Raw genomic sequence first — 27,040 nt, 5'->3', positions numbered from 1 at the left:
CATTTACTCACTCTCATGTCTTCCCAAATCTGTGAGACATTCTTTCTTTTGTGAAATGCAAAATCAGATATTTATAGCAGAATGTCCAAGCCGCTCCCGCTCTTTTACATACAATGAAAGTGAATGGTGACAACAACTGTAAAGCAAGATTTTCAATGAATAGTGACATACATTTTTGTCTGTTCCTCACCCAAGCTATTGTATGGCTTCAGAAGACTTAGATTATGCATACAGTTGTATGTACTACTGTTATGATGCTTTTATGGTGTTTTTTGTCCTTTTTGGAGCTTCACATCCCCAGGACATCATCTACTTTTATTTATTTTTAAAAAACAGCTTCTACATTCTACAAAATATCTTATTAACTTGTTTGCTATTAGCAATATTTAAAATGAGATTTTGATCTCATAACTTTCTCCTCTCTTACTCTCCTCTTAAGATGAGCCCAGCTTGTGTTACTTTTACGACGGTGATGGCGTGTGTGAGGACTTTGAGCGGGAGGCAAGTGTAAGGGACTGCGGTCTTTACACACCAAGTGGTTTCCTGGATCAATGGGCCAATGGGGTGGAGGTGTCCAATGAGGAGAAGGTACACTGTCCAGCAGAGGTAGCTGCTGGATACCCTGCAGTGACAAAGGTGAGACCACATGAATGTACTTTGGAAGAAAGACAATTTTTACAAGCATACCTACAGATATGCACATACCGTAAACACATTTGGATAGTTGACATGAAATGCACATGTCACTCTATATCTTGACAATGAAGCCAGACTGAACAGTACAGTTTTTCACATTAAAGATCTGAGAAGTGTTCAGTACATTCTGTTAAGGAGATTTGAAACTTTGCCCTAACCCTTCACACATGGAAGTAGTAAAGAATTGGCTCTTTCCGAGGGACATCTAAAAAAAACTGTGTTATTTTACTCCCTGGATATTTCAACATGATACATTTGTAATTTTACAGTTTTATTGGCCACTACTCCTCCTTCTCTCCCCTCTTTCGTGATGTTTGTGGAGTGCAAGCCTCTTGTGCCCGAAATCGTGCAAGCTCCTGAATTAATCATGTCACAAAACTATTCCTATCACACTGTGTGCAACCTAAGGATTTATGGCACTGAGAAATGGCCATTTTTCACTGTTAAGCTTAAACCTCATTGTTGCTAGAAACTGTATTTTGGGTCGTAATGGGAAACAGTGGCACATAGGTTACAATGACTTGAAATCATTCCTCATTGTAATGTATCGCACAGTGTTGCCAATACGCCTTTGTGTGGAGTTTATTTTACTTTCATTTCATGGTCTTGCAAGAATTTTATATGAATGTAAATCAAAGCCCTGTTTGAGACTGAAAACAGAGTCAGAGCTTAAGTGAAATGGTTTGTGATCAGTGTTAGTGCTGTATCAGAATGACTAATTGGTTTTATTTTGTTGCCAGTCAGCCAATAGAATTTCAGTACTGACTGTTGAGCCCTGTGTACAGTAATGTACTTGAATCAGTAGAGGGGAGGTGGTGGAGAGGGGAGCAGTTTCAGTGAGGTTATGACGGCATGCTGAGAGAGAGATAAAGCGAGATAGAGCGAGAGAGAGAGCGAGAGAGAGAGAGAGAGAGAGAGAGAGAGAGAGAGAGAGAGAGAGAGAAATCTCAGGAGATGACAGAAGAGCAAAGTAAGGAGTGCAGAAAGTAATATAATAATAATTTATATAGCTCCTTTCACAATATTCAAGGTCACTTTACAAAGAAGATATATAAAAAAAAAAAAAAATACAAAAAATTATTAAAGCAAAACAAAAACAAACAATCAATCAACAACAACAAAGAAATTAATTACCCGGTTTATCATTACACAAAGTAAAAAGGTGAGGTTTGAGTTGAGATTTAAAGGCAGACAAGGAAGAAAGTTCATGTAGAGAGGGTGGAAGAGAATTCCAGAGGCAAGGGGCAACTACTGAAAAAGACCTGCCACCCACAGAAGACAACCTAAACTTAGGGGTGGTGAGATGATTAGCTCCAGAGGACCGTAGAGTACGAGAGGGTGAGTAAGAAGATAGTAATTCAGAAAGATAGAGCGTAGCAAGTCCGTGTAAAGATTTAAAGGTTACTGGCAACCAGTGAAGCTGATGTAGTATGAGATTGAAATGGTCAAATTTCTTCATATGTGTGAGGACCCTGGCAGCTGACTTTTGAATGTATTGAAGTCGTTTCAAAGGTTTAGAAGGAAGACCAAAAAGAAGAGTATTACGATAATCTAGCCTCGTGGTTATGAATGCATGAACAGTTTCAGCATCTTTCTTGATTAACAGAGTCCGAAGATGGACAATATTGCATAGTTGAAAAAGTTCTACTATTGTGGCATGATTAATATGTTCTTCAAAAGTCAGCGTAGTGTTAAATATCACCCCGAGATTGCGAACAGTGGGAGAGGGCTGAATGGCAACACCATCTATGTCCAAGCTAAGGTTGTGTTCAGAGGAAATAAGGGTTTTGTGGCCAACTAGTAATATATAATTTTTTTTCAGTATTGAGTTTCAGAAAGTTGGAGTCCAACCAGTATCTGATATCTTGTATACATGCAGAAAGTGATGGTGGTAGAGAAGCTGATGAGGAGTGTGTCAGCATTGCTGTGAAAGCTAAGGCCATGTTGTCAAATGATTTACCCCATTGAGAGCATGTAAATTATAAAATGGATCAGACCCAGCACTGAACCCTGAGGAACACCACGTGAGACAGGAGCAGTGGAAGATTTGTGGTTCTTAACAGTAATAAACTGATGTTTGTCCATCAGATAAGATTTGAACCAGTCTAGTGCAATGCCCGAAACACCTATAGCTGAGAGGCGAGAACAGTATCAAATCCTGAGGTTAGATCTAATAGCAGAAGGATAGTAAGCGCTTCAGTGTCTGCTGAAGAGAGAAGGTCAATAACAACCTTACAAAGTGTGGCCTCTTTGCTATGATTGGGACAAAACCTGACTGCAAGAGTTCATAAAGATTATTGGTGAGCAAGTAAACTTGTAACAGCCATCCACAACATTCTCCAACATTTTGGCCACAAACAGAAGATTTGAGATGGGCCTAAAGTTTTGCAAAACTGACGCATCCAGGCCAGGCTTCTTGAGGATGGGATTGACCGCTGCCACTTTCAGAAAGCAGGCACAGAACCTGATGCCAGGCAGCTATTAATTAGGTAAGAAATAGGTGAAGTTAAAATACGGAGACAGCTTTTGAGAAAGGATGTAGGGATAGGATTGAGCTGGAATGTCGAAGAATTTGATTTGCTAATTGACTCGTCAATAGTGGTGGGGGAGGTGGACATTTATCTATTTATTTATAGGTGAGCTGGAGAATATTCAAAGAGCTGATAAGAGTCAAATAATTGGTGGTTCGATTAATTTTTATTGTTAAAGAATTGGAGAAAATATTCACATAATGCATCAGAGCCTGAATAAAATGGGTCCGGAGGCTGTGTGTGGTTTTGAATTGAATTAAAAAGAGTTCTGGGCTTACAAGTTTGAGATGATTGAAGTAATGTAGGAAGAGTGTGCAGTGTTCAGGGCAGCTTTGTAAAGTGAGCGATGGTCAACAAGGGCCAAGGCATGGACAGTAAGTCCAGTCTCTCAAGACGCCAACCATTAGATTTCAAGGAACAAAGTTCCGACTTAAACCAAGGGGAAGAATGAGATGATGATACATACCTAGTTTTAACTTGAGCATATTTATCTAGGACTGCAGCCAGTGTGTTAATATACATGGAGAGGATTTCATCTGGGCTGGACAGTGTAAGAGAGGATGGAATAGAGGAGGCACAAATAGAGTCAGCAAAATATGAGGGATTAATTGATTTCAGGTTTCAATATGATATCTTACTTTTGTTCCTCCTTTTTTTGTTGAGGTATATTAAGACTTCATTCTATTAACATATGGTCTGATAATCCACCCACAGAACCTAAAATAGAGACATCACCAAGCCCAGAATATCAAAGGTCAAGTGTATGACCATGAGAGTGTGTTGGGAAATTCACATATTGATTGAAATTAAAGCAGTAAACGAGAAACAGTATCCACATGAATGTTAAAATCACCCTGCAATTCAACAGAGGGATGCATAGCACATGCCAAGGTAAGTAATTCACTCAAATCAGAAAGAAAGCTTGATTGGCTTTTAGGAGGTCATAAAAATTAACATAACAAGGAGAGGGGTGGGGCCAAGATTTTAAAGGACAGATATTCAAAAGATGTTACTTCAATAAAATTTAAAGGAACAGCTTTAAAGTTTAAATGAAAAACAGCAGCCAGTCCACCACCCCTCCCCATAACATGGGATTTCGCCAGAAATGTATATCCAGGAGGAGTCAATAGGTTTAAATCCATAAAGTCATTATGAGTCTGCCAAATTTCGGTGATCAAAAACATAGTTTATTGTCAATGATAATATCTCTGAGTAAAGAGCCTTTTTTAGTCAGTGAGCGAGAGTTCAGTAACGCACATCTGTTATATCTTGTGCAGTGATCTGTTTCAACCCCACTGTACAATTCATCTCTGGGAAGATATTTTAGAGAGCTGTAGTTTATCACTTCGGGAAGTGGGCGAAACAGGGATTCCAGGTGAGCAGCCAGGTGAAAGTGGTAGTAGAAGGTAAAGTTCCAATCCTAATGGTTGAAAATAAGGTAATTCCCGTTACCATCCAGTAATATCCAAGAGTAGCAAATATTGTTAAACAGCAGACCAGTAAAGGAACAAAGCCAGAGGAAACATGGATTACGAACTACAGCAGAAACAACGTAAAACAGAAACAAAACTAATTCACCAGTGAGAAGCGGCAGCCAAACGTGCACAGCGTACTCTCACGTGACAGGAAATCACAGAATATGTTATCTTTCTCTTTTTTTCCCATTCTATATCCATTTTAAACATGACATAAGAATTCTCTAGATTTGCAGCTAATTTAATAACCATTTCATTCAAATGTTATGAGGCATTTAGAATGAAGTGAGCTGCCAGTCTTTGAATATAAATCATATAATATTACATCACCTCTAGGTCTACGAACTCCAGGATGATTCCTCTGAGAGAAAAAATTATTAGAACATTATGCGTACCTGTCTGTGTAACCAAAAAAAGATAGATGCAAATTTTTGTCCAGAAAGGTTATATGCAGGTGGAATGTAAGAACAACTGCTGAGAGGTTTTCACATAAAAATGATTAATCTATTAAAGATTTCTGGCTTATTCCCGATATATAGTAACTTTTTTAATTCTGAAAATGATTATTCACTTTTTTAAATGGGAATATACTTGCGTTGAAATTTAAATGAAAGAAAGCATTTAAAAGGGTTTACCAGACTTTCAAAAATATGGTCTGCTCAAGCTCAGGCACCTGAACATGATTAATTATAACTTATCTACACAATGGCTTGAAAATTAACAGGATGACTAACAGAGGTAAAGTCAACTATAAGCTAACTCAGCGAGGGATTTTGATATTATCATACCGGTTTCTGTAATTTTATCACAGGATGTAATGTGTTAGAAGGAGACAAACCAACTAACACCACAAAACACAAAATCACAGAATTAATCAACGCTATCTCTTTTACTGATGTCTGTGCTGTTGTTTTCCTAACAAAACGGATGTCAAAAGATGTCAATTCAAGTTTAGCTCAATTGACAGCATTTGTGGCATATTGCTGATTACCAGAAATAAAATAGAATCATCCCTCTTGAGACACTTACATTTGAAATGAATGGGGCTGATTTTTTGAGGGCTTACATGCAGAAATGTGAAGAAAAACTATATAAATATACTCTTGCATTAATTATTATGTTAAAACTTGGGTATTATTTGTGCTGTAAAGTTGTTCAAATTGTGATTTTTGTGCATGATTTAGGGTTTTAGGTTTTACAGCGATACGTCATCATGGCAACAATGTTGTAAAATTATATTTAACTTTAAACAGAAAAGGTTAGTAAGCTTTTGTTAGTGAGGTTGTTATAAAGACTAATATGATGTAAAGTGATATTGAGGACATAGTATAAAACCTGTAAATTGTTCAAATTAAAATCCCAAGATTTTTTACATTTTTTTTTTTTTTTAAATGCTGGTTTGAAATTTTAGAAGGCATATGGTACATTGCCAAAATGACAACATCAGCTCAAACTAAAGTGGTAAAATTATTTAAAATTCACCCCATCTTCACTTAATTGTAATATGGTGATAAAAGCATCAAACAAATATGATTTACATATTACTTATATACATTTTTTATCTAATATTAGGACATAAATTGGGGGCATGAAAATATACTGCCTAGGAATGACTCATCTGGCCAAGAATAAACTGGATATTAGGTTTTACTACGTTTGTTATCTTTTTGCTAATTTGCTTCACAGATTCTGGTAGTCCAGAAAATATATGTTCTTATCTGTAGTAGGGTGGGATGTTACCCTTCAATTTACCCTTTAGTTTAATGTGCCTGCATCTCTCACTGAGATTAAACTGAGAAATACATTTTATGAAGGGAAAACAGGGTTGATATTAAGACTAGACTGTAACAAGCATACCTCTGCTGATTGAGCAAAGATTAATTGTGCAGAGAGACAGACAGTCTAACCGTTTACACTGCTGCCCTGAACTGCTCCCGCTGTTGTTACACATACACAAACACAGAACACATAATTAGTGCCATTCATTCTGTGAGGCACCGTGCAGCTCTCCAGTGTCACCTAGCGTTACACATTGTCATCCCACAGTTGGGTTCAGGAGGTTCAAAGTGAAGCTTTGCTGTCAGATTACTCTACAGCGTAATGAAATACACTACCTGCAATTCGCACTGAATCAAAGGAGCAGAGTTGTGAGGACTTGGAGTTAGCTGTTCAGTTCAAATGTCTCTACAAAGACATTTAGGTCAGCATTTTTCTAAAATGAATGACTATTTATGAATAAACAGGCTTTTAGATTAAAATATAGACTGCATGTGTATTTACATTGCTTTTCAAAATGTTTTCCTTCACTCCAATCAGTTTACTATTATGTCCTGCCAAACTTAAATGACTTTCTTACTTCTGTGGTACACAAACGGAGATGTTAGGCATAATGTTACTCTGAGTCACCATTTACTGAACTTTCATTGCAGTGGAAGTGAATGCTGACTGATGTTAACATTCTGCTTAACATTTTTATGTTCCACAAAAAAAAAGAAAGAAAGTCATTCAGGTGAACTATTCCTTTATGGTACTCTGGCCTAAAAGAGAAGTCATTTTGAGCTTTTCCTCGGGCAAGATGTCCTAAGTTGCCCTTAATGCCAGAGAACAGTTACCGGCAGTGTGATTTATTTTTGATCAAACTTGACCCTCCCTAGAGGCTTGTATGATTGGTTAACTTCACGCTCACATAGAGAGCCAATATCCTTCTTTATACAAGTCATTTTGAAACCATGCGCTCAACAGTCACTGAAGTTTGGGCAAGTTCTGATCCCAGGGTGGTGTGTTCACAGTTTTTTAGAAGAGAGTAGGTCCGTTCCATTGTTCACCCGGATTTCACTGGCTTTCAGGCTGATCTGGAGTGGCACTTTAACACATCCACTTGGCTAATTGTGAGCTTCCAGATGGTCTAAATTACCTTTTGATAGGGGATTGCAGGCTGGCAACTTCATCATTACTCTGTTTTAATACCTGGCCCTTCAGGTAATTTGTTTATAATCTAATTCAAAGAATTGCTGTAATGTGGAGACTGGAAGAAAAAAAAAATTCTGCCTATTTGTCATGCAAATCAGTAGACCTTTCCTCATTCAGGGATGAACTGATTGTACTTTAGGGAGCTCCGGGACTTTTCCTCGTGGGCTGGTTGACTCTAAGGTCGGCTGTCGAAATCCAGTTTATAAACAAAGTAAATATACATTTCTTAAAATGCTGTAAAGTTCTGACATTGTCAGGTCGGCCTGTTTAAATCCAACTCTCTGCCAATGCCCATGTCTCATCATCTGTGAGATGCCAAATATGGTGGAAGGATGGATGTTATGTTAAAAGCACTGTACAGTATATCTCAAGTGAAACAAGTCAGTAAATGCTCAAAATAAATGCAATCAAATGCACCCCAGCTAGACATTTATTACTACATGAATATCAAAATGCAGGGAGAATCAGTATTTATCAGCTGCAGTAGATACAAAAGTAGGCAATGGTTTGTATTATAGACATATGTTAAACATACTCACTAAAATCAGTTGGGTTAAAAATGACCCAACACATAGCCCAATGGTGGGTTGATATAGCACCGACCCATTGATTGGTTATTTTAACCCAATGCATTGGGTAGCATGTTTTACCCAATAAATTGGGTTATAAAATAACTATTTTGTTGGGTTTTATTTTTGGGGGGTACAAAATGTTGCTTTAACCATACTAGTATTATTGGTACTATTATTATTGTTGACATTATTATTATTATTGCTGTTTAAATAAATTATAATGCACAAGTTACAAATATCTTGAAAATGCTTTATTTCCATTAAATTAAAAGTTGCAAACACTTTCATTAATTAAGTAAATGGTTGCAATTGTGTTATCGATTTACTTCCTAAGTAAATTAGGCAATAGTGTAACGTTACTGGCAAAACACCACTATTAATCCTTCATCGGCACAGCCGTTGACTTGGAAAATAAAAAATGGCACTCCATGTCAAAAATGTTGCTGATCCCTGGTGTAATATCTTATTGAATCCAATTTGTGTATTAAATAATTTAGTGCCTTGCAAATATAACTTTCTAGATAAAATGTTTCATATTTCCGCTTTGAAGTATTTTAATGTTACACTGTAAAAATTACGAAATACTTTTCTTTCAGTTGATGAAAAACTGCCGTGTCTGCAAAATCGGATAATGAGTCTTAAAGCTGAGGCGTCTTACAATTTCTTTGCGTGTCAGCCAAATATATTAAATATTATTGATGATTTCCAAAACAAAGTGTCGGGACGAACACAGAAAGTGAGGGGGAGCATCCCAATTTATAGTTTCTACGCCACTGTTTAAAATAGGCTGGCTTTATAGCAAGTGTTATGTCGGTAGCCAAGTGAGCAGCAATACAGCAGACCAAAAATTAAGGGGAAATTATTTAATTAATCAGCTATTATTGTATGTTGATAAAGAAAATGAAAAGCGTTCATATAACGTGATATTATTAACTCACCTCTGTATCTTCTGTTGGCAGTGGCACTTGTCGACCGTTGAAATTTAAAATGTCCTCGCGAGACCAGTTTTAAACCAACTGGGTGTGTTATTATAGAAAAAAACCAATAAACGTTAGGAATAACCCAACAGAATGACCCAATATGATTTTCCCAGCTATCGGGTCAAATAAATAACCCAGTTTTTTGGAGTGTACAGTGTTATTCTGTTGGTCATGGACTGTTTTCAATCCACCAGTTATCAGGCAAATTTACCACAAATTAAATATAGGGGTATATAAGGGAGTGAAAATAAAATAAATATAATTTGTGTATGTTCACTCAGAGCTGTCAGTCGAAGGTGTTTGACCTGTCCCATGGTGTGTCTCAGTACGCTTGGTTTCCTTGTGAGGAGTCGCAACAGCACAGCTGGACTTCACAATATTGGCTAAAGGTAAGAGATGGTTTCACTTTCAGACACTGATGTCATGTCACATCAAATAGACAAATCAGTATCATCATGATTTTGACAACTAGGCCATGTTCTTGAATACGCAATCAGATTTTAGGGTTAGTTTTAAGGTTATGCTGTAGACTGGGGTTGGTCATCAAAACATTATTATCAACCTATGGTTTCCTTCTGAATTTAGAGTTAGGGTTTGGGGTTAGGGTTAGGGATAGGGATATGAATATGTTGAAAAAATGTTGGTCCAGGAACACAGCCAATTTGGTAAAATCACAGTTTTACGCACAACTTACCGTGATTTCACCAAATGTAGTTGACCATGTTCCATTCTGCCAAATTGCACCATCCCAAGCACATTTTCCCTCTAATATTACATTTGGACTCCACTAATGTTTAGGTTCAGGGTTGAGGTTTGAGTAAATAAAATATGCATTCCTGCTCACTTTACTACATAATTTACAACTAAAAATACAGTTTTTGGTGCCCACTCATTTTACTCAGAAACTGGAGCTCACAAGTGCCCTTACATCAACAAGAGAACCAGCTTCGGCCACTGGAGGCAGTAGTTTCACTAGGCACAGACCGAATTCACCAACAGATCATTCGACCTACTGTCAACAAAATCACAGTGCGATCCCTGGATCAACATCCTTGTTGGTTCTGGAACAACATTCTTATGGACCATTCAGAATTTTGGCTTAGTCTTAGAGCTGGAATGGGGACTTAACCTGATATTTAAATCTACATTTAGAGATAATTAATGGTTAGGGCTAGGGTTAGGGATAGCATTACAACTATATTTGATCAGCAGAAGCTGTTGATCCAGGAACACATCCTACTTGGCAAAATCACTTTTACAAATTATGTGATATAAATGGATGTCTGTAAGCATCTTTTATCTCTCATAAGGCTTATTACGCTCATCCTATGGTGGCTGCTGCGGTCATTATCCATCTTGCTGCTGACGGAACTGGTGACATCGACCAGAGGCAGCACAATATTACTGTTCAGCTGGAGGACACTAAAGAGCATACACATTCTCTTGGTTAGTTATCTCAATGATATAATAACTCTCAGTTTACTTCTCTTTTATTATTATTAGAATAAGCTATTACTGGCCAAGAATACACATTCTGTACAGAGTCAGATTATCTAGTAATCTAATTCTTCCATAGTTTACCCAAAAATGAAAATTCTATCATTATTTACTTACCCTAGTGTTATTTGTTCTTCTGTGGAACAACAAAGGGAGATTAGCAGAATGCAGAATGCTGCTTTTTCTTTATTACAAAAGTGAATGGTGATTTATACTCACAATCCAGCTCCAAAAAATGATGTGTTCTGATAATATGCAATAGCTTAGTTTGAGGAAAACCAGTCCTCCATGCCAAGAGACTAGCAAGATGTTGTACTTAAAATTCACGCTACTATCGCATGATGTGATATACTGAATATTGTGCAATGATTGAATGGTTTCAGGGGACTGGAGACTGAGTTGCCGGAACAATCCACTGGTTATTCCTGTGAGTCACGACCTGAGCACGTCCTTCTATCGAACAAAGGCTATCATAGTGAGCTTTGGCTCTCCTCTGGTGGCCATCTCAGGTGTGGGGCTACGCTCCTTCCAATATTTTGACCCTATCACAATCAGCGGCTGCCAGAGCAATGAAATCTATAATCCTATGGGCCAAAGGTGAGGAAATAAATCTACCATTGCTTCCACTCATGTCAGTGCAGAGACTTGCAGTTGTGTTGTGTCAACCATGCAGCATACTGAACTAGTGTTTCAATCTTCTTCAATCTATAATCGTTTCATATAAATTATTTCATGAATTAATTTTTAAGACGACTTAGAGGTTGTTCACACCAAACACATTTTTGTGTGCGGTTCAGATTTTATTTTATTTTTTTCAGGTTTTCTATTTAGATATGCGCTATACAAACATCTTAGGCTGTTGCGACTCACCGTGAAATGAGCAACACATTTTACAGAAACCATGTGGTTCCATTCACTGTGTTGCATCTAGCTTTTCATAAGGCATTTAGTGTGAACAGCTCCTAAGTTATCATGATGCAACTTCTTTCAATAATCTGTCACAATCCCTTAGTTGCGTTCACTACTCATGTGATGTCATCGAGTGTCAGAAGCCAATGGTCAACAATGCCGAGATGAAGTGCAGTAGTCCTGGATACTTCAATGGAGCACGCTGCACCATCACCTGTAACCGAGGATATATACTGAAAATTCATAGAGATGATGACATCATCAAAACACAGGTACCACTATGTTTAGTTAATCATTTTCAGAAGTTACATTTGAGCACTTAATTAGCACCTGTACACCTGTACCCCTACTTATTCATGCAGTTTTCTAATTGTGTGGCAGCAGTGCAATGCATAAACTCATGCAGATATGGGTCAGGAGCTTCAGTTAATGTTCACATCAACCATCAGAATGGGGAAAAATGTTGATCTCAGTAATTTCGACCAGGGCATGATTGTTGGTGCCAGACGGGCTGGTATGAGTATTTCTCTAACTGCTGATCTCCTGGGATTTTAACACACAAGTCTCTAGAGTTTCCTCAGGATGGTTTCAAAAACAAAAAACATCCAGTGAGTTGCAGTTCTGCTGACAGAAATGCCTTGTTGATGAGAAAGGTCAGCGGAGAATGGCCAGACTGGTTGGAGTTGACAGAAAGGCTACGGTAACTCTGATAACCATTCTGTACAATTGTAATGAGCAGAATAGTAACTCAGAATGCACAAAACATCAAACCTTTAGGCAGATAAGCAGAAGACCACGCTGAGCACTTTATTAGAACCATAGTGTTCTTAATAAAGTGATCATTGAGTGTATGTGGACAGTACTTTATGTGTGTGTGTGTGTGTGTGTGTGTGTGTGTGTGTGTGTGTGTGTGTGTGTGTGTGTTTATTTCCTGCAGTAAAATCGCTTATATTTTTGCCAAGAATTTGGAACAGGTTTTATACGGCTTAGATTAAGCAATAATTATTGACTCATGCCCTGACCACATACAGAGAAAGTAGCAGTAAAGATTTATGGCTCACGTAGGGTTTGCTAAGCAAACTGTGAGAGGTTAAGTGAATGGTCACAATAGCTGGATTTGAGCAGTGGGCTCTGTGCTGTTGGCTTGATGTTGTTTTTAGGTCTTTCTCCCTCACTGGAACAACTGGAATGGTCCATGTGGCTCCAATAAAAGACAAGCTGTAGATTTTTCATAAACTTTACTCTCAAACTCCCCTCTGACTGGAAGTTGTTTTGTTGTTGTTATTGTAATAGGCTGGAAAAACAGTTGACTGAATAGCAACCTCAACGGTCATCTGTGAGTGATGGAAAGGAAGTTCCTGCTTCCAGAAATCACTGTCTGGCAAACATGAATACACTGATAATTTTTCACAAAGCATGGCTGCTTGCTTTGGTTCTTACATATTATGGTTTTGTCTAGGGTTGAGAAGCCCCATTATTTTACAGATTTTATTCTTTGAGTGCTACTCAAGTGTGGTATTTTAAACATTGGTTATGTAATTAATTAAATTAGGAATTATGTATTTAAAATTGCAGTTTCTGAGCTTAAAAAGCACCTTTTAAGTCAACAAATCCTTTGTAAACATAGCTAGTGTTCATTGGATCGGCTCATTTAATGGGATATGACTGAAATTATGATTTTCAATTCAGTTAGTGATGGACTCAGCAATCAGTGCAGTCAATTCAACTGATTCAGTTTGATTTAACCAACAACTCGTGCTCAGTTTTGCATATTATTTCAACCGATTTATTGCAAAAGAACAATTCATTTGTTGCAAAATATGATTCATATGATGCCAAAGAACAATTGTTTTGTGAGTCAGCGATAGCTAGTTTTGTCTTCAAATTTTTGTCTGATGTCATTATCAGTATCTGTAAAATTATTGATGTACATCTACAAGTCACAACTCTGAAGGTAAAATATGGATTTACAGTAGCAATCAGTGCGGTCGGTTCAACTGATTCAGGTTGATTTTAACCAACAACTCATATTCAATTAGGTCCAACGATTTGTTTGAATCAAGAGTATGATTCATTCAATGCAAAAGAACAATTCTTTTGATGTAAAAGAGTGATTCGTTTGATGCCAAAGATTGATTCATTCGCCAATCCGCTAGTCAGCTAGCTTTGTTTTCAATTTGTTGTCTGATGTCATTATGAATATCTGAAGAATCATTAATGTGCATTTGAAAGTCTCAACAGCCAACCCTTAAGCCTCGTCCACATGAATACATTTTTGTTTTAAATTGCACTGATTTTGCTCTGTTGCGCCTTTCATACACACTACAACAGCATTTTCCAGCACAAAAAAGGTACTTTCAAAAAAGCTCTTTATAACCTTATTCTTAGGAAAATTGTGACATTAGGAATCTGTAAATTTTAAATGAAAATGAATTACTGTGTATGTGGCCTTAGAAGGCTGCACATGTAACTATGAAAGCATTCTAAAAATGGGCTGGTGTGTGTGTGTGTGTGTGTGTGTGTGTGTGTGTGTGTGTGTGTGTGTGTGTGTGTGTGTGTGTGTGTGTGTGTGTGTGTGTGTGTGTGTGAGCGTGTATTTATCACTTTGGGGGGACCAAATGTCCCCATAAGGATAGTAAAACCCGAAATTTTTGACCTTGTGGGGACATTTTGTCGGTCCCCATGAGGAAAACAGCTTATAAATCATACTAAATTATGTTTTTTGAAAATGTAAAAATGCAGAAAGTTTTCTGTGAGGGTTAGGTTTAGGGGTAGGGTTAGGTTTAGGGGATAGAATATAAAGTTTGTACAGTATAAAAACCATTATGTCTATGGAAAGTCCCCATAAAACATGGAAACACAACATGTGTGTGTGTGTGTGTGTGTGTGTGTGTGTGTGTCTATTATTTTGTGTACACGAGGGTCTATGTGTGTCTTTGTGCATGAGTGTGTGTGTCTTGCACATCTGTTAATTGCACTTGCATGTTCTTGCTCACTACTGTTTGAACATGTGAAGAAAGTGTCAGAGTGTAGTCAGTCAGGATACTATTTTTTCGAGTCTATTTGATATCAAAACAGTGGAGCACCATGCTCAGCCGCCACCGCGCTCCCTGAGGACTTTGTTTAAGGCACGGCCACGGATCAGTGGCACTGTAGATCTGCCAGCCCAGTATGCCCTCACTAAGCAACAAACATCGATTGCCGCAACCCGTTGAACCCAGTTTCAAATACAAAAGGCTAGTGGTGGTAATAATTTACCCCACTCCACCTGGCCAAGTTTTAGCACAGTGCTAACTCCACAAAGCCTCAGCCATCCATCTCACCCCACCCATTCACAAAGAACATTCTGGGCCATTTTCTGCTCTGGCCCTTCAAAAAACAACTCTTCTTTTATTTCCCAGCTCTTGTTGTCTTGGTGATATTCATGAAAAAAGAATATGGAAAAAAAAAAACAATGAAAAAGTGCTGTGTGTTCTTTGTAAGTACATGAGTTCTACTGTATGTTGGGTGTTTTTTTTTTGCCAGCAGCCGCTGTCGACTGAGAAACTTGGCATGTGAGTTATTACGCATTTGGAAAGAAAGGGAGCAGACGGTTTTTCTCTGCTTTTGGGAGGCCTCGACTTATTAAACAGTGGTGCACATTGGGGTCCTGGGCTGGGGGCTTCAGGGGCCATTAGGGAGATGTCTAGTCTAGTTATGTAAGGTAAAAGTGTAGAATTTTCACAAATACCACCATATTTGCTACAGAAAATGTAATAGCTCTATATTTATAGCATTTCATTGTAAAAGTTAAATAAAACTATCCAGTATTCACAAAACGTTTGTTTAGGATGCACCCACAGTAAACCCACCTCATTGAGGTTGGTTGAGGTTGACTTGAGATTTGGTGTTGTCCGTGTTTAAAGCAGGCCCATGTCATCACTTCATGATTTTCATCACTGATTGTATGATTTGGTTGTAACCTCACTAGCAAGCCTGTTGAGTTTTGCCTATTTATATTTATAGACATTATGTAAATATATATACTGTAAATGTATAGATATAAAATATCAAGTCAGATATAATATAAATATAGATGTAATTATAATAGTGCTGTCAGTCGATTAAAATTTTTAATCGTGATTAATCACAGTTTTTTTGTAGGTAATCACGATTAATCAGATTTTAAAGTGCTGAAATTTGACTCTAAACTTACTTCTTTTCCTTTTAAATGCATTTATTTACTTCTTAGGAAAGAAAACAAAATAATATAAAATGCTTTATTTACATTTTCCAAACACAGTATTAAGATAGAAATGCACTAAAATAGCACCAATTCAAGTAACATTAAACGTTTCCCAGAAGTCTAAGTGGGAGTTTGACTAATTGAAAGAACAAGTTTCCTCACATGGGTTGCTTATTAATTGCAATGGGCATTAAACCTTTTAAACTCTCATCCTCCATAATATAATTCAGCCCAGACTGTAGTGATCCACTTTGTTACAGCAATCTTGAAGCCACGTTCATGATTCACATCAGGGTGTCAGCACTGCTTTGAACTCCCCATGAAAAGCGCTTGCAAACAAAAATGTCTCGTGCTGCGTTTTGTTGATAGTTAAGACTTGCCTTGCTTCTATGGTAATTTAAATATGCCTTGCTTAGGATGAAAAAAGCTTTCAGTCACAAGTCCCATCTATGCTTGTTTTGTAAAACAAATAGCTCCTTTCCCAATCACTTTATCACTGACACGTAATCACTGTTGTGTGTGTTTGTGGTTTGTGCGTCAGTGTAGTGACACAAGGCTGACACATCGCAAAGTTTTCACTCTTCCAATGAGCATTTATGCTGGTTTATGCTGTATTCATGGAAAATGCGTTAAACGTGATTCATAACAATTAACTCATGGTACATGTTAACGTGTTGATTTTGTTAGCTCTAAATTATAAATATAAAAATAAATATTGTAACAAAGTATGGTACTAAAACTACATAGAACTCAATTGGCTTCATTTGTGAGACACAAACAGAACACATTTCTGAGCAAATTACTTGTAAAAACCATACATTGAATTGAATGCAACATTTAATTTTGCAAATTTTTCATCAAATAATTTTACTCATTTTGCATGAATAAGTTACAGTATTTGCATTTCTTAAGCAACCTATACCCATTTTTTGTTTGTTTGTTTTCAATAAAACATTTGTACAGTATATGGAATTTCATTTAGTACAAAATCTATGTGCAATTCTTAATTCCATCTCTTTCAGTCAAATATACTCTAGATGTTTTATATCTGTTCAATTTTATGTTTTAGAGGTTGTTTTTATAACTTTTCATTTATTATATTCCATTATAATGTTTTGTAGTTATTGTAGTGTAGTATTAACACATTCACTCATTAAAACACTTAAAAGCTTGATTTCATTCAAAATAGGTATTTTATATGATTCCATTAGAATTTTTTTTTTTTGGAATATAATGTCTAGAACAGATGACAGTCGCGGGGTCTTCGCATAAAAGTTTGGAATATGTTAATTAAGTTATTAAATTAAAAAACTAAAAATTAGCATTTATTTTCATGTTTTGTTTGGAAGGCCATGACTAAATAACCAAGATTTGATCGAACACTAGTAGGAATATTTGAGGGTGCTTGTCTATAGTGGTTACAGCCCTGTTTGCATGTGTACAATAGTAAGAGTATGATGGCAGTGTGAGGAAGCCATTGGCCCTTTACATGGGGAAAGTGCTGATTCCAGCACAGTCATTAAAACTTATCAGCTATCTCGAGGGAGCTCATGATATGCGTTCTTAAAGACTCTAGTCAGTGACAAATTAGCCATGTCATCATTAACCTGTTACCGTAACATCATTGAGCGGCTGCCAATACAGTCCTATTTAAAAGCAGCTTTAGGAGCTGTTATAGGCAGAGATAGATCTGTGTTTATACGATTGCAGGCCAAGGCCAAGCATCAAGGTTTATGATCTCACAACCCATCATGCAAAAAAGGCCAGTTTTGGGAGTAGATAACTACAGCAACAACATCCAATACAGTGTCATGTCTTTGTGGCTGCAACCTTCTGGCTGTCGGCCTCTTGTTTTTGCCAAGGTGTATATTGAAAGCAGAGCATGTCCTGAAATCACTATTAGGCAAACAACATTTCAGCAGCGCAGAGGGAAATGGAGACTTCAAGGTTTGCTTTACCCCCTGATTTTTTGCACTTATGTGTGTGTGTGTGTGTGTGTGTGTGTTGACTGAGTTTGCTTACGTGTGTTACTATGCATTTGTGCATGTGTATGCGGAGTGAGAAAGACTGGATGGAGGTGGGGTGCAAAAGAAAGTCCAACAGTGGCATCTGTGTTGAATTAGGCGCAGTAGTCAGTGGTAGTTAAATACTCGGTGGAGGAGGAATCAGCAGCTGTAAAGTTTTAAAAGAAGGAAACTCCGCACGCAGACACCCCTCTATCCCCCTCCACAACTTGCCACCCCATGATGGGACGGCAGTCCCCTTCTCTGACGAGCCGTTCTCCTTCTGCTCACCAGAAGGAACAGCCTGTGAAGACATTACCCTGCAAAAAATCATTTTCTTACTCAGTATTGTTGTCCAGTATAAATACATAAGATGCTAGGTCTTGTTTTCAGAGAATACAGCAAAACATCCAAATTAAGTGAGGTTTATGCTAAAAACATCAAGAAGCAAAAAAAAAAAACAACTGCTAATGGATTGTTAAATAAACTAATTTCAAGAGCACAAGAAGTTTATTTTTCATACCCCATTGGCAGATACTCTTTTTTTTCTTTCCTTGTTCTAAACAAAAAACTCACAAAATGTTGTTGATTTCTCTAAAAACCGGACTTAATCTCTTATGAAATGTTGCTTTTTAAATACAGCTATTTTGTTTGAATAATGTTTAGGTATTTCTACTGGAAAACAAGACTAAAATATAGAGTAAGATTTTTTTAGAGCTGTCAAAATGAACACGTTAACGCATGAGATAAATTTAAACAGTAAAACGTGTTATTTTTCGAAATCATTTTCCGTTAATACAGCATAAACACTGGTCGGAAAAGGGTGGAATCTTTGTAATGTGTCTGCCCGGAGTTATTACACTGATGCACACCACAAACACACACACACCAGTGATTCAGTGTCAGTGATAAAGTAATGAGGAAATTACTTTGTGGCAGGGCGGAGGGCGGGGCCGGGTTGTGATTATACACACCCGGCCCCTTATCAGGCTAATTAAGCCTCCGAGAGGGATAAAGGCCGATGACAGACGGTGGTGCGACGTGAGAGAGATAGTTTACGGACATGTCTGTCATGTCTGTGTTTGTGTCGTTTGTTTAAGTTTATTATTAAAATATTATTTATATTGCCAAGCCTTGTTCCCTCCCTCGTCCTTTCCATTGACTTCTTTACACTGGTGCCGAAGCCCGGGAAGGAGGAGGGATGCCCGTTGCGGAGTCCTCGACACTGCCATCCACCGGGGGAGGGAGTAGACCGACCGCCCGGACGCGGTGAACAGCCACCGTCCGCGAGGCGAGTGGGGACTGGACTCCCCGACCGCCTGGAGCGATGGAGCTGCCAGGGGCGGAGGAGAGCCCTGCCATCCCCCAGAAACGCGGAGGGGTCGGAGGAAGACTGCTGTCCGTGAGGGGAGGAGGGAAGTGTTCCCCAACCGCCTGGAGCGGTAAGGCCGCTGCCAGGGGCGGAGGAGTGTCCCCACGAGTCGCCGAGAATGCGGAGGAGCGTTGTGACCGCCAGGGGTCGTGAGTCTGACTCCGGTCCGCCCGGGGAGAAGCGGCTGTCGTCCGCCTGAGAGGGTGGAGAAGTGATCGAGGACCATGCGATGGTGTATCGGAGAACCGGCGAGTAGTTTTTTTTTTCCATCTCTCTCTCACTGCCGCTCTGAGTTGGTCTTTTCCCTCTCGTTTAAATTTTAGTGTTTATTTTGGGGGGTACTACACTGTTACTGTAATAAAATATTATTTATATTGCCAAGCCGGTTCTCGCCTCCTCCTTCACATTAAACTCCTTTACACTCGCTTTTCAATATAAATAATAGTTTAATATAAAACTTAAACAGACGCCACAAACACACACATGACGGACATGTCCATAAACGATCTCTCTCTCGTCGCACCACCTTCTGTCATCAGCCTTTATCTCTCTCGGAGGCTTAATTAGCCTGATAAGGGACCGGGTGTGTATAATCACAACCCGGCCCCACCCTCCGCCCTGCCTCATACCTGTTAACGCCATTTGTTGTACAAAAAATAAGTTTCTTAATTACCACCGAAGCATGTCATGTCTTAATTATCACCAAAACGCAGAATGAGACGTTTTTGTCTGCAAGCACTTTTCACATGAAAGCAGAGCTTGATTCTGGCACCCTGACGCAAATCATGAACGCTGCTTCACGATTGCTGTAAGCCACAGTCTGCGGGCTGATTAATATTGTGGAGGATGATAATTTAAGAGATTTAATGCCCATTGAAATGAATGTGCAACGAATGGGGGGACTTGTTCTTTCAATTAGCCACACTCCCACTTAGACTTTGGGAAACGTTTAATGTTTCTTGAATTTGTGCCATTTTAGTGCATTTCAATCTTATTCTGTGTAAGACTTTGTAAAATGTTAATAAAGCATTATATTGTTCAATATTGTTTTTTTTTTTTCATTCTCAAGAAGAAAATAAATACAATTTTACAGGAAAAGAAGTATATTTAGAGTCAAAGTTCAGCACTTTCCAAATCTGCTATTAATCGCGATTAACTACAAGAATTATGCGATTAATAAAGATTACAAAAAAAATATATTGACCGAAAGCAATATTTTTGTATTATTTTTTTTATACGTTTTTTGCTATGTACTTCCAACTCAAGTAGAAATGGCGTGCATTTGTTTGTGTGTTTTATTTGTGTACATGTGACCACAATTACCTATCTTACAGGTGGGTCCCTGGGTATTTAAACAGCCTCCTGTGTTTCTCCTGTTTAACCACAACAGTTTATGTTTTCCTTTTCATCCCACACACACACCACATGACGGTGGTCATTTATTTTACTACTTCTGTAATGCAGCCAGTGTCGGCTAATAAACTTTGTGTCTGAAGTGTCATTCAGCTTTCAAATGGCTTTAAGAGAGCCAGAGAATGCGGAGGTAATGTTAGATGACTCTTTTATGTACTTCTTTAGCCTCATAAGTGTTTATAAAGAAGGCAGGTATACATGCCAACACACTCTTTGGCATTGTTATGACAAATAGACAGTGGCCCTCTGACCCTAGGAGGAGATGTATTGTAGTTTGATGGCCATTCACTTTTTTGTCTTTTTTTTTTAGACTATTTGAGAATAATTTCTATATTGCTGCCCTCACATGATGAGGAATGTATGAAGGAACATGGTCTTCAGGATTTCCTCTTTTCATGAGCACTTACAGTTGTGGCCAAAATATTGGCATCCTTGGTGAATATGAGCAAAGAAGGCTGTGCAAAATATGTCTTTATTATTTATCCTTTTGATCTATTATTCTAAATATTCACACAAATCTATCCTCTAAATTATCTCAAACCATTGCAAACACAACACAAGTTTGATCAAAAACAAATGTTTTTGTCAAATATATGTGTGGCACAATTATTGGCACCCTTTTTTTCAATATTTTGTGCAACCTTGCTTTGCCAAGATAACCAGTTTGGAGAACACATGGCAAGGGATCTGAGACCATTCCTCCATACAGAATCTCTCCAGATCTTCAAATTCCGAGGGTCACATTGGTGGACTCGCCTCTTCAGTTCACCCCACAGGTTTTCTATGGAGTTCAGGTCAGGGGACTGGGATGGCCATGGCAGAACCTTGATTTTGTGGTCAGTGAACCATTTTTTTGTGTTGATTTTGATGTTTGTTTTGGATCATTGTCTTGCTGGAAGATCCAACCACGGTTCATTTTAAGCATTCTGGCAGATGCAGTCAGGATTAGATTTCTTTATCTGTTGGTATCAATGATGCCATGTGTCCAAACCAGATGTCCAGGACCTCTGGCATAAATATAGACCCACAACATAAAAAATCCACCACCATATTTAATGTGTGTAGAGGTGCAGAGGCTTTTTCTTGAAACCCTCCCAAACAACTTGTAGTGATGTAGGTGATTGCCATTTTGTGAAGCTCAACAACATCATAACGTCTCGGTTACTGTTGTAACCTCCATTCCCTGATGGAGGGAACGAGACTGTGTGTCGATGTAGTGACACTAGAGGTCTCTCTTGAGATACTCAGTTACCTCTTATCTTTGAGAAAAGGCCAATGAGAATTGGCGAACAGAATTTGCATGCTTCTCCCCCGGACATATGGGTATAAAAAGAGGGAAGCGTGCATCTGTTCAGACAGATTTTGAGCTGAGGAGCCGAGAGTAAGATCCCGGCCATTTCAGCGGCTAGTACAGTGTTGTGGCAAGAGGGACACAACGTCTCGTTCCCTCCATTAGGGAACAGAGGTTATGACAGTAACCGAGATGTACCTCTTCTGTCACTCACTCAACGTTGTGTCGATGTAGTGACACTAGGGGTCCCTATCTAAAAACGTCACAAAACTGAACCATGTTTTGTGGACTGCTGATGCAGGTACAAGCAAGCTGCTGTGTGCAAAAATAGCAGGTGCATCAGACTGCACGTAACCTTTCCCAATGCCCCAAAAGACGTCATGTAGTTCAAGACATCCCTGAAGGGGGGAAGCGACGTAACTAGCATGGGAGCAGGCTGCGCCAGCCGTGGCCTATTCTCTCTCTATGTTTTCTCTCCATAGAGTGTTAGATGCGGCTGGGGCCATCTAATGCTATAACATGCATCGGGAAAGGTGTTCTTTTCCTATCCTATTCTTTCAGGGGGAAAAGACCCAGCGGAGACCACATCCTGCCACAAGGGCTTACCAGCCACATATGGAGGTGGTGCGGTGGTAGGTCCTGCCTTGACGGGGAGGAGCTCAACAAACACAGTGACCGGGGAGTAGAGGGAACTTTGCCAATTGTCGAGGTAGTTGAGTATGTAAATCCCCACTTCCCTTAACGGGGCAAGAGCTGCCTCTGTGACTTTCATGAAGACGTGAGGGGACAGGGACAGACTGAAGTGGAGGACCTTGTATTGATACGCCTTGACATCCTTCAGGTCTACTGCCGCGAACCAATCTTGATGCCGGACGCATGTCAGAATACATTTCTGCATCAGCATCTTGAACAGGAGTATGTGTAAAGCCCGGTTCAGAACTCGCAGGTCCAAGATTGGCCGCAATCCACCACCTTTCTTGGGTAAGATGAAGTAGGGGCTGTAGAACCCCTTCTCCATCTCGGCTGGAGGGACAGGCTCAATCGCGTCCTTGCGCAGAAGCGATCTCTGCACGCAGGGTGGAGGCGTTTTCACATTGCACCGAGGTGAAGCGGACGCCGCTGAAGTCAGATGGTCCTGGCCAGCCACCTCGACGGGTTGGAAACCATAAGCCACACATCCAAGCTCTGGGCAAGGGGCACTAAGGGGACGATCACATGTGATGTACTCCTTTTATACCCGTATGTCTGGGGGAGGGGCATGCAAATTCTGTTCTCCAATTCTCATTGGCCGAGGCTCTCAAGAGAGACCCCTAATGTCACTACATTGACACATGTCAAGTGAGTGACAGACGGGGAACTATATTCTTTGGTCTTACCCATTGATGGATGACTAATGGAATTTGGCCTGTGTGTTTCCTCAAATTTATACCCATGTGAAAAAGGAAGTTATGGCTTAAAATGTTCAAGTTCGCAGTCACCCAGGTTCACAAAAAAAAATAAAAAAATAAAAAAATGAATGAGAATATAGTTGAGATAAATTTTACTAAATTTTCTAATTTTTCAATTTCTAGGGGTGCCAATAAGTGTGGCAAATGTCTTTTGGAGAAAAATATTTATTTAATTATGAGACCCCCCGATCAATTAGTTTATTTCAATTAAAGGTTAGATTTCTGTCAGTATTTTGAATGAAAAATCAAAACTATAAACAATTAAGACATATGTTTTCACAGCTTTCTTTACTCATATTTACCAAGGGTGCCAATATTTTTGGCCACAATTGTATTACTTTTTTTTTCTGACACTCATCTCAAATATTCTAGACTCACACTTCAGGGTCGGAAATTAACACGGGAGCTCGGGGCAAAAATGCTACCAATATTGACAAAAATGTCCATGAAATGTACTTAATAATATTAATAATAATAATATCTGGATATTATTCCAGTTCACCCAAACTGGATTGGGTTAGTTCACCCAAAAATGACTTTATAATTTTATAACTTTATAAACTATAATTACTGGCTTCCGGTAATGGACGTCCGCTCGTTCACAAGAGAGTCGAGTTCCGGTGTATAACGTACACGTAGTGTAAGCGCCGGTGAGAAGAAGCCAGTGAACGCACCGACAGCCGTTACCAGATTGCTCTGCGGAGCAATGCCCTTACGTGGTGAGCTGTATTTTTGTAAAAACTTTAATTCAAGAAAAGTTTGTGAAAAGTTATCTTTTTGTTTGTTTTGTTCTGTCTTGTTTTTTTTTGCGATACTCACCTCAAATATTCAAGACTCACTTTTATAGTGAGCTGTTTTTAATAAGAGTTTCAGTGCAAGAAGAGGAAGAGGGAAAGTAACAGGGGCAAAATAAGTGTTTTGTAACTGTGTCTGGATTGCATTTCAAAAGCTTCTCGCTGATCTGCTCAGTTTTAGGTGCTGGTACATTTCCTGAGTGAGTACAGAACATAAGATAAGCTACATTCTAGGCCATTTAAATCTGCAATTTAAAAAATAAATAAATAAAAACTGAAAATAAAAGAGAACAAAATGGCCCGGTTCAAAGAAAAGTAACAACAAAATTGCTGTTCATTCATCATGGTGTTTTGTTTTGTGGCTGCATGTTAAAGAACATTTGCCACAATAATCTGTGCCTTGCCAGCAAAAACTGTTTGGCTTCACAGAAATTGGTTCAATAAACATCACTGACATCTTTTTTGTAACCCGCCTTTCATCGCTTGTCATAAACAAATGGAGAGATTCGTGGAGACGTGCATGTTCTGTGCTTCACTGAAACGTCTGGACTCTAAGCCTACCTACGGCATGTGTCCAAGCCGCCGGGTATGGTTTATGTTAAACTTTACTTTTCGCTTAATGTTAAATACTACACACACACACACACACACAAATCTTGTAACCACATTCTTCTAGATCACAATACTTTTCTTGGCTGAGAAAAATCTTAAATTTGCTGTCCTGCAGTAAAATCATAAAGCTTTTTTGCAGGGCTCACACAATTTAAGATTCATTGAAGAGCTAGTGGAATAATGTTTGTGTTTTGGTCCTGGTGACAAATTCATGACTGTTATTCCTGCTTTGTACACACTATAGATTTGATTAGTTGGTTATTTGCAGGAACAAGGGTTTTTAGAGGGTTTTGTATAAGAACATGATGTTACTCTAATAAAAACAATGATTAATGTGTTGGTTTGGTAATTATTCAGTTAGCGTTCCCAGTATGTTACAAGAAACGAAGATAACTGACTCTGTGTTAAAAGAGCCCAAATAAGCTAAAGGCATAATAGGTTCTGCACAGTGGCATATTACAACCAACAATGTCAATGTTAATGTTCAGCACAAATCATAATTGAATTAAAAATAGAAATATTTCACCCAAAAAAGAAAATTCTCTCATAATTTACTCACCCTCATACCATCCCAGATGTGTAGGACTTTCTTCTGCTTAACACAAACAAAGATTTTTAAAAGTATATCTCAGCTCTGTTGGTCCATACAATGAAAGTGAATGATGGCTAGAACTCCCAAAAGCACATAAAGGTCACATAAAATAATTTGAAGACTCCAGTGGTTAAATCCATGTCTCTGAAATGATATGATATGTGTGGGGGAATAACAGATCAATATTTAAGACTTTTTTTGCCATACATCTTTACCTTTGACCAGCCCTTACCAGTAGGTGGCGAAATGCATGAAAAAAACAAATGAAGAAAGTGAGAGTGGAGATTTAAGAAAACAAAGGACTTCAATATTGATCTGTTTCCCACCCACACATCATATCGCTTTTGATGACAGATTTAGCCACTGGAGTCTTGTGGATTACTTTTATGCTGCCTTATATGCTTTTTGTACCTTCAGAGTTCAGGTCACCACTCAATTGCATTATGAGGACCAGCAGAGCTGAGATATTCTTCTAAATATCTTCGAGAGAATTTTAAATTTGGGTGAACTATCCCAATTTATGTTCCAAACAGGATGCAGAGTATCAGCGACGTATTTCCAGGAACATTAGATTTAATTAATAATCAGTAATGTTAAAAATGCCACTCAGATTGAACCATTGTCAATTTTCATATTTAGTCATTTACTTTTGTACGATAAGCAATTTTGGTATTGTGTCTGGTTGCCACCAGTGTTACTTAAAAATAGTAATCCACTACAAATGACTAATAATATCTCTAAATGTGTAATCATATTACTTTAGTAATCACTTCAGTGAAAAGTAATCATATTACAAGTTACTTTACTTTTAAGTTACTTTCTAAAACACTTATCTGGTCAACAAATTCAAAACAACGTCTATTATTTATTTTCTTTTTTGTTCATTGTTATACACTAGTCATACACCAGTACCTCACATTTCTCCTTCACAATGACTCATTATGGGGACATAATACATGTATTCTACATAAATAATTTATTAGAAATATAAAATTTTCTTATTAGAAAGCATAATAAGAAATGGTGGTGGCGTAGGGGCTAACACACAGGGCTGTTAATCAGAAGGTCACTGGTTCGAACCCCAAGGCCACCACCATTGTGCCCTTGAGCAAGGCACTTAACTCCAGGTTGTTCCAGGGGGATGGTCCCTGTAATAATTGCACTGTAAGTTGCTTTGGATAAAAGCGTCTGCCAAATGCATAAATGTAAATAACCCTATAATGTACTTTAAAGTAGTTAAATGTAAGTAACTGTAACCTGGTTACAAATATTTAAAAATTTAAATAGATTACAGTAAAAAAAAAAAAAAAATTGTTATTGGATAACTCCCAACACTGGTTGCCACTTGATGTCCAGTGTAACATCTGAGTCCTAAAGCAAAACCAGTTGAGAACTACTGTTCTACATATCATGGAATAATGTCCAAGTTAAATATTTAGTTTTGTTGCATGGAAATTTCTCTACTGTGTGACTGTTTCTGTGAATTGCAATTAAGTAAATTCCTCTTCCTGTAATTCCAATTTAAATACCAATTAATCATCCTGTGGGGCATAGCCAACTTATAATTGGAAAGGCGGACAATTCTGAAATTCTGAATTTTCCCCAACCCTGCTCCAATAGGCTGTGATGTTTGTTTATTTCTGTGGTTCTGTAGGGTGAG

At 38.3% G+C, this 27,040-nt stretch overlaps 1 protein-coding gene across 1 annotated transcript in view; it reads left to right on the top strand.

Moving 5' to 3' along the window:
* Positions 1-27,040, top strand: part of LOC127630582 (pappalysin-1-like) — a 130,376-nt gene that overhangs the window by 64,944 nt on the left and 38,392 nt on the right. The window contains exons 10-14 of the mRNA XM_052108205.1: positions 440-636; positions 9,506-9,613; positions 10,535-10,670; positions 11,105-11,318; positions 11,734-11,902. Coding sequence (XP_051964165.1) covers positions 440-636; positions 9,506-9,613; positions 10,535-10,670; positions 11,105-11,318; positions 11,734-11,902 — 824 coding nt within the window. The remainder of the gene's footprint in view (positions 1-439; positions 637-9,505; positions 9,614-10,534; positions 10,671-11,104; positions 11,319-11,733; positions 11,903-27,040) is intronic.

Source organism: Xyrauchen texanus, chromosome 3, assembly GCF_025860055.1.
Source record: "Xyrauchen texanus isolate HMW12.3.18 chromosome 3, RBS_HiC_50CHRs, whole genome shotgun sequence".
In the NCBI taxonomy this organism is placed as follows: domain Eukaryota; kingdom Metazoa; phylum Chordata; class Actinopteri; order Cypriniformes; family Catostomidae; genus Xyrauchen; species Xyrauchen texanus.
Note: the sequence above shows the minus strand (reverse complement) of the source record. Positions and strands in the feature narration are given on the sequence as shown.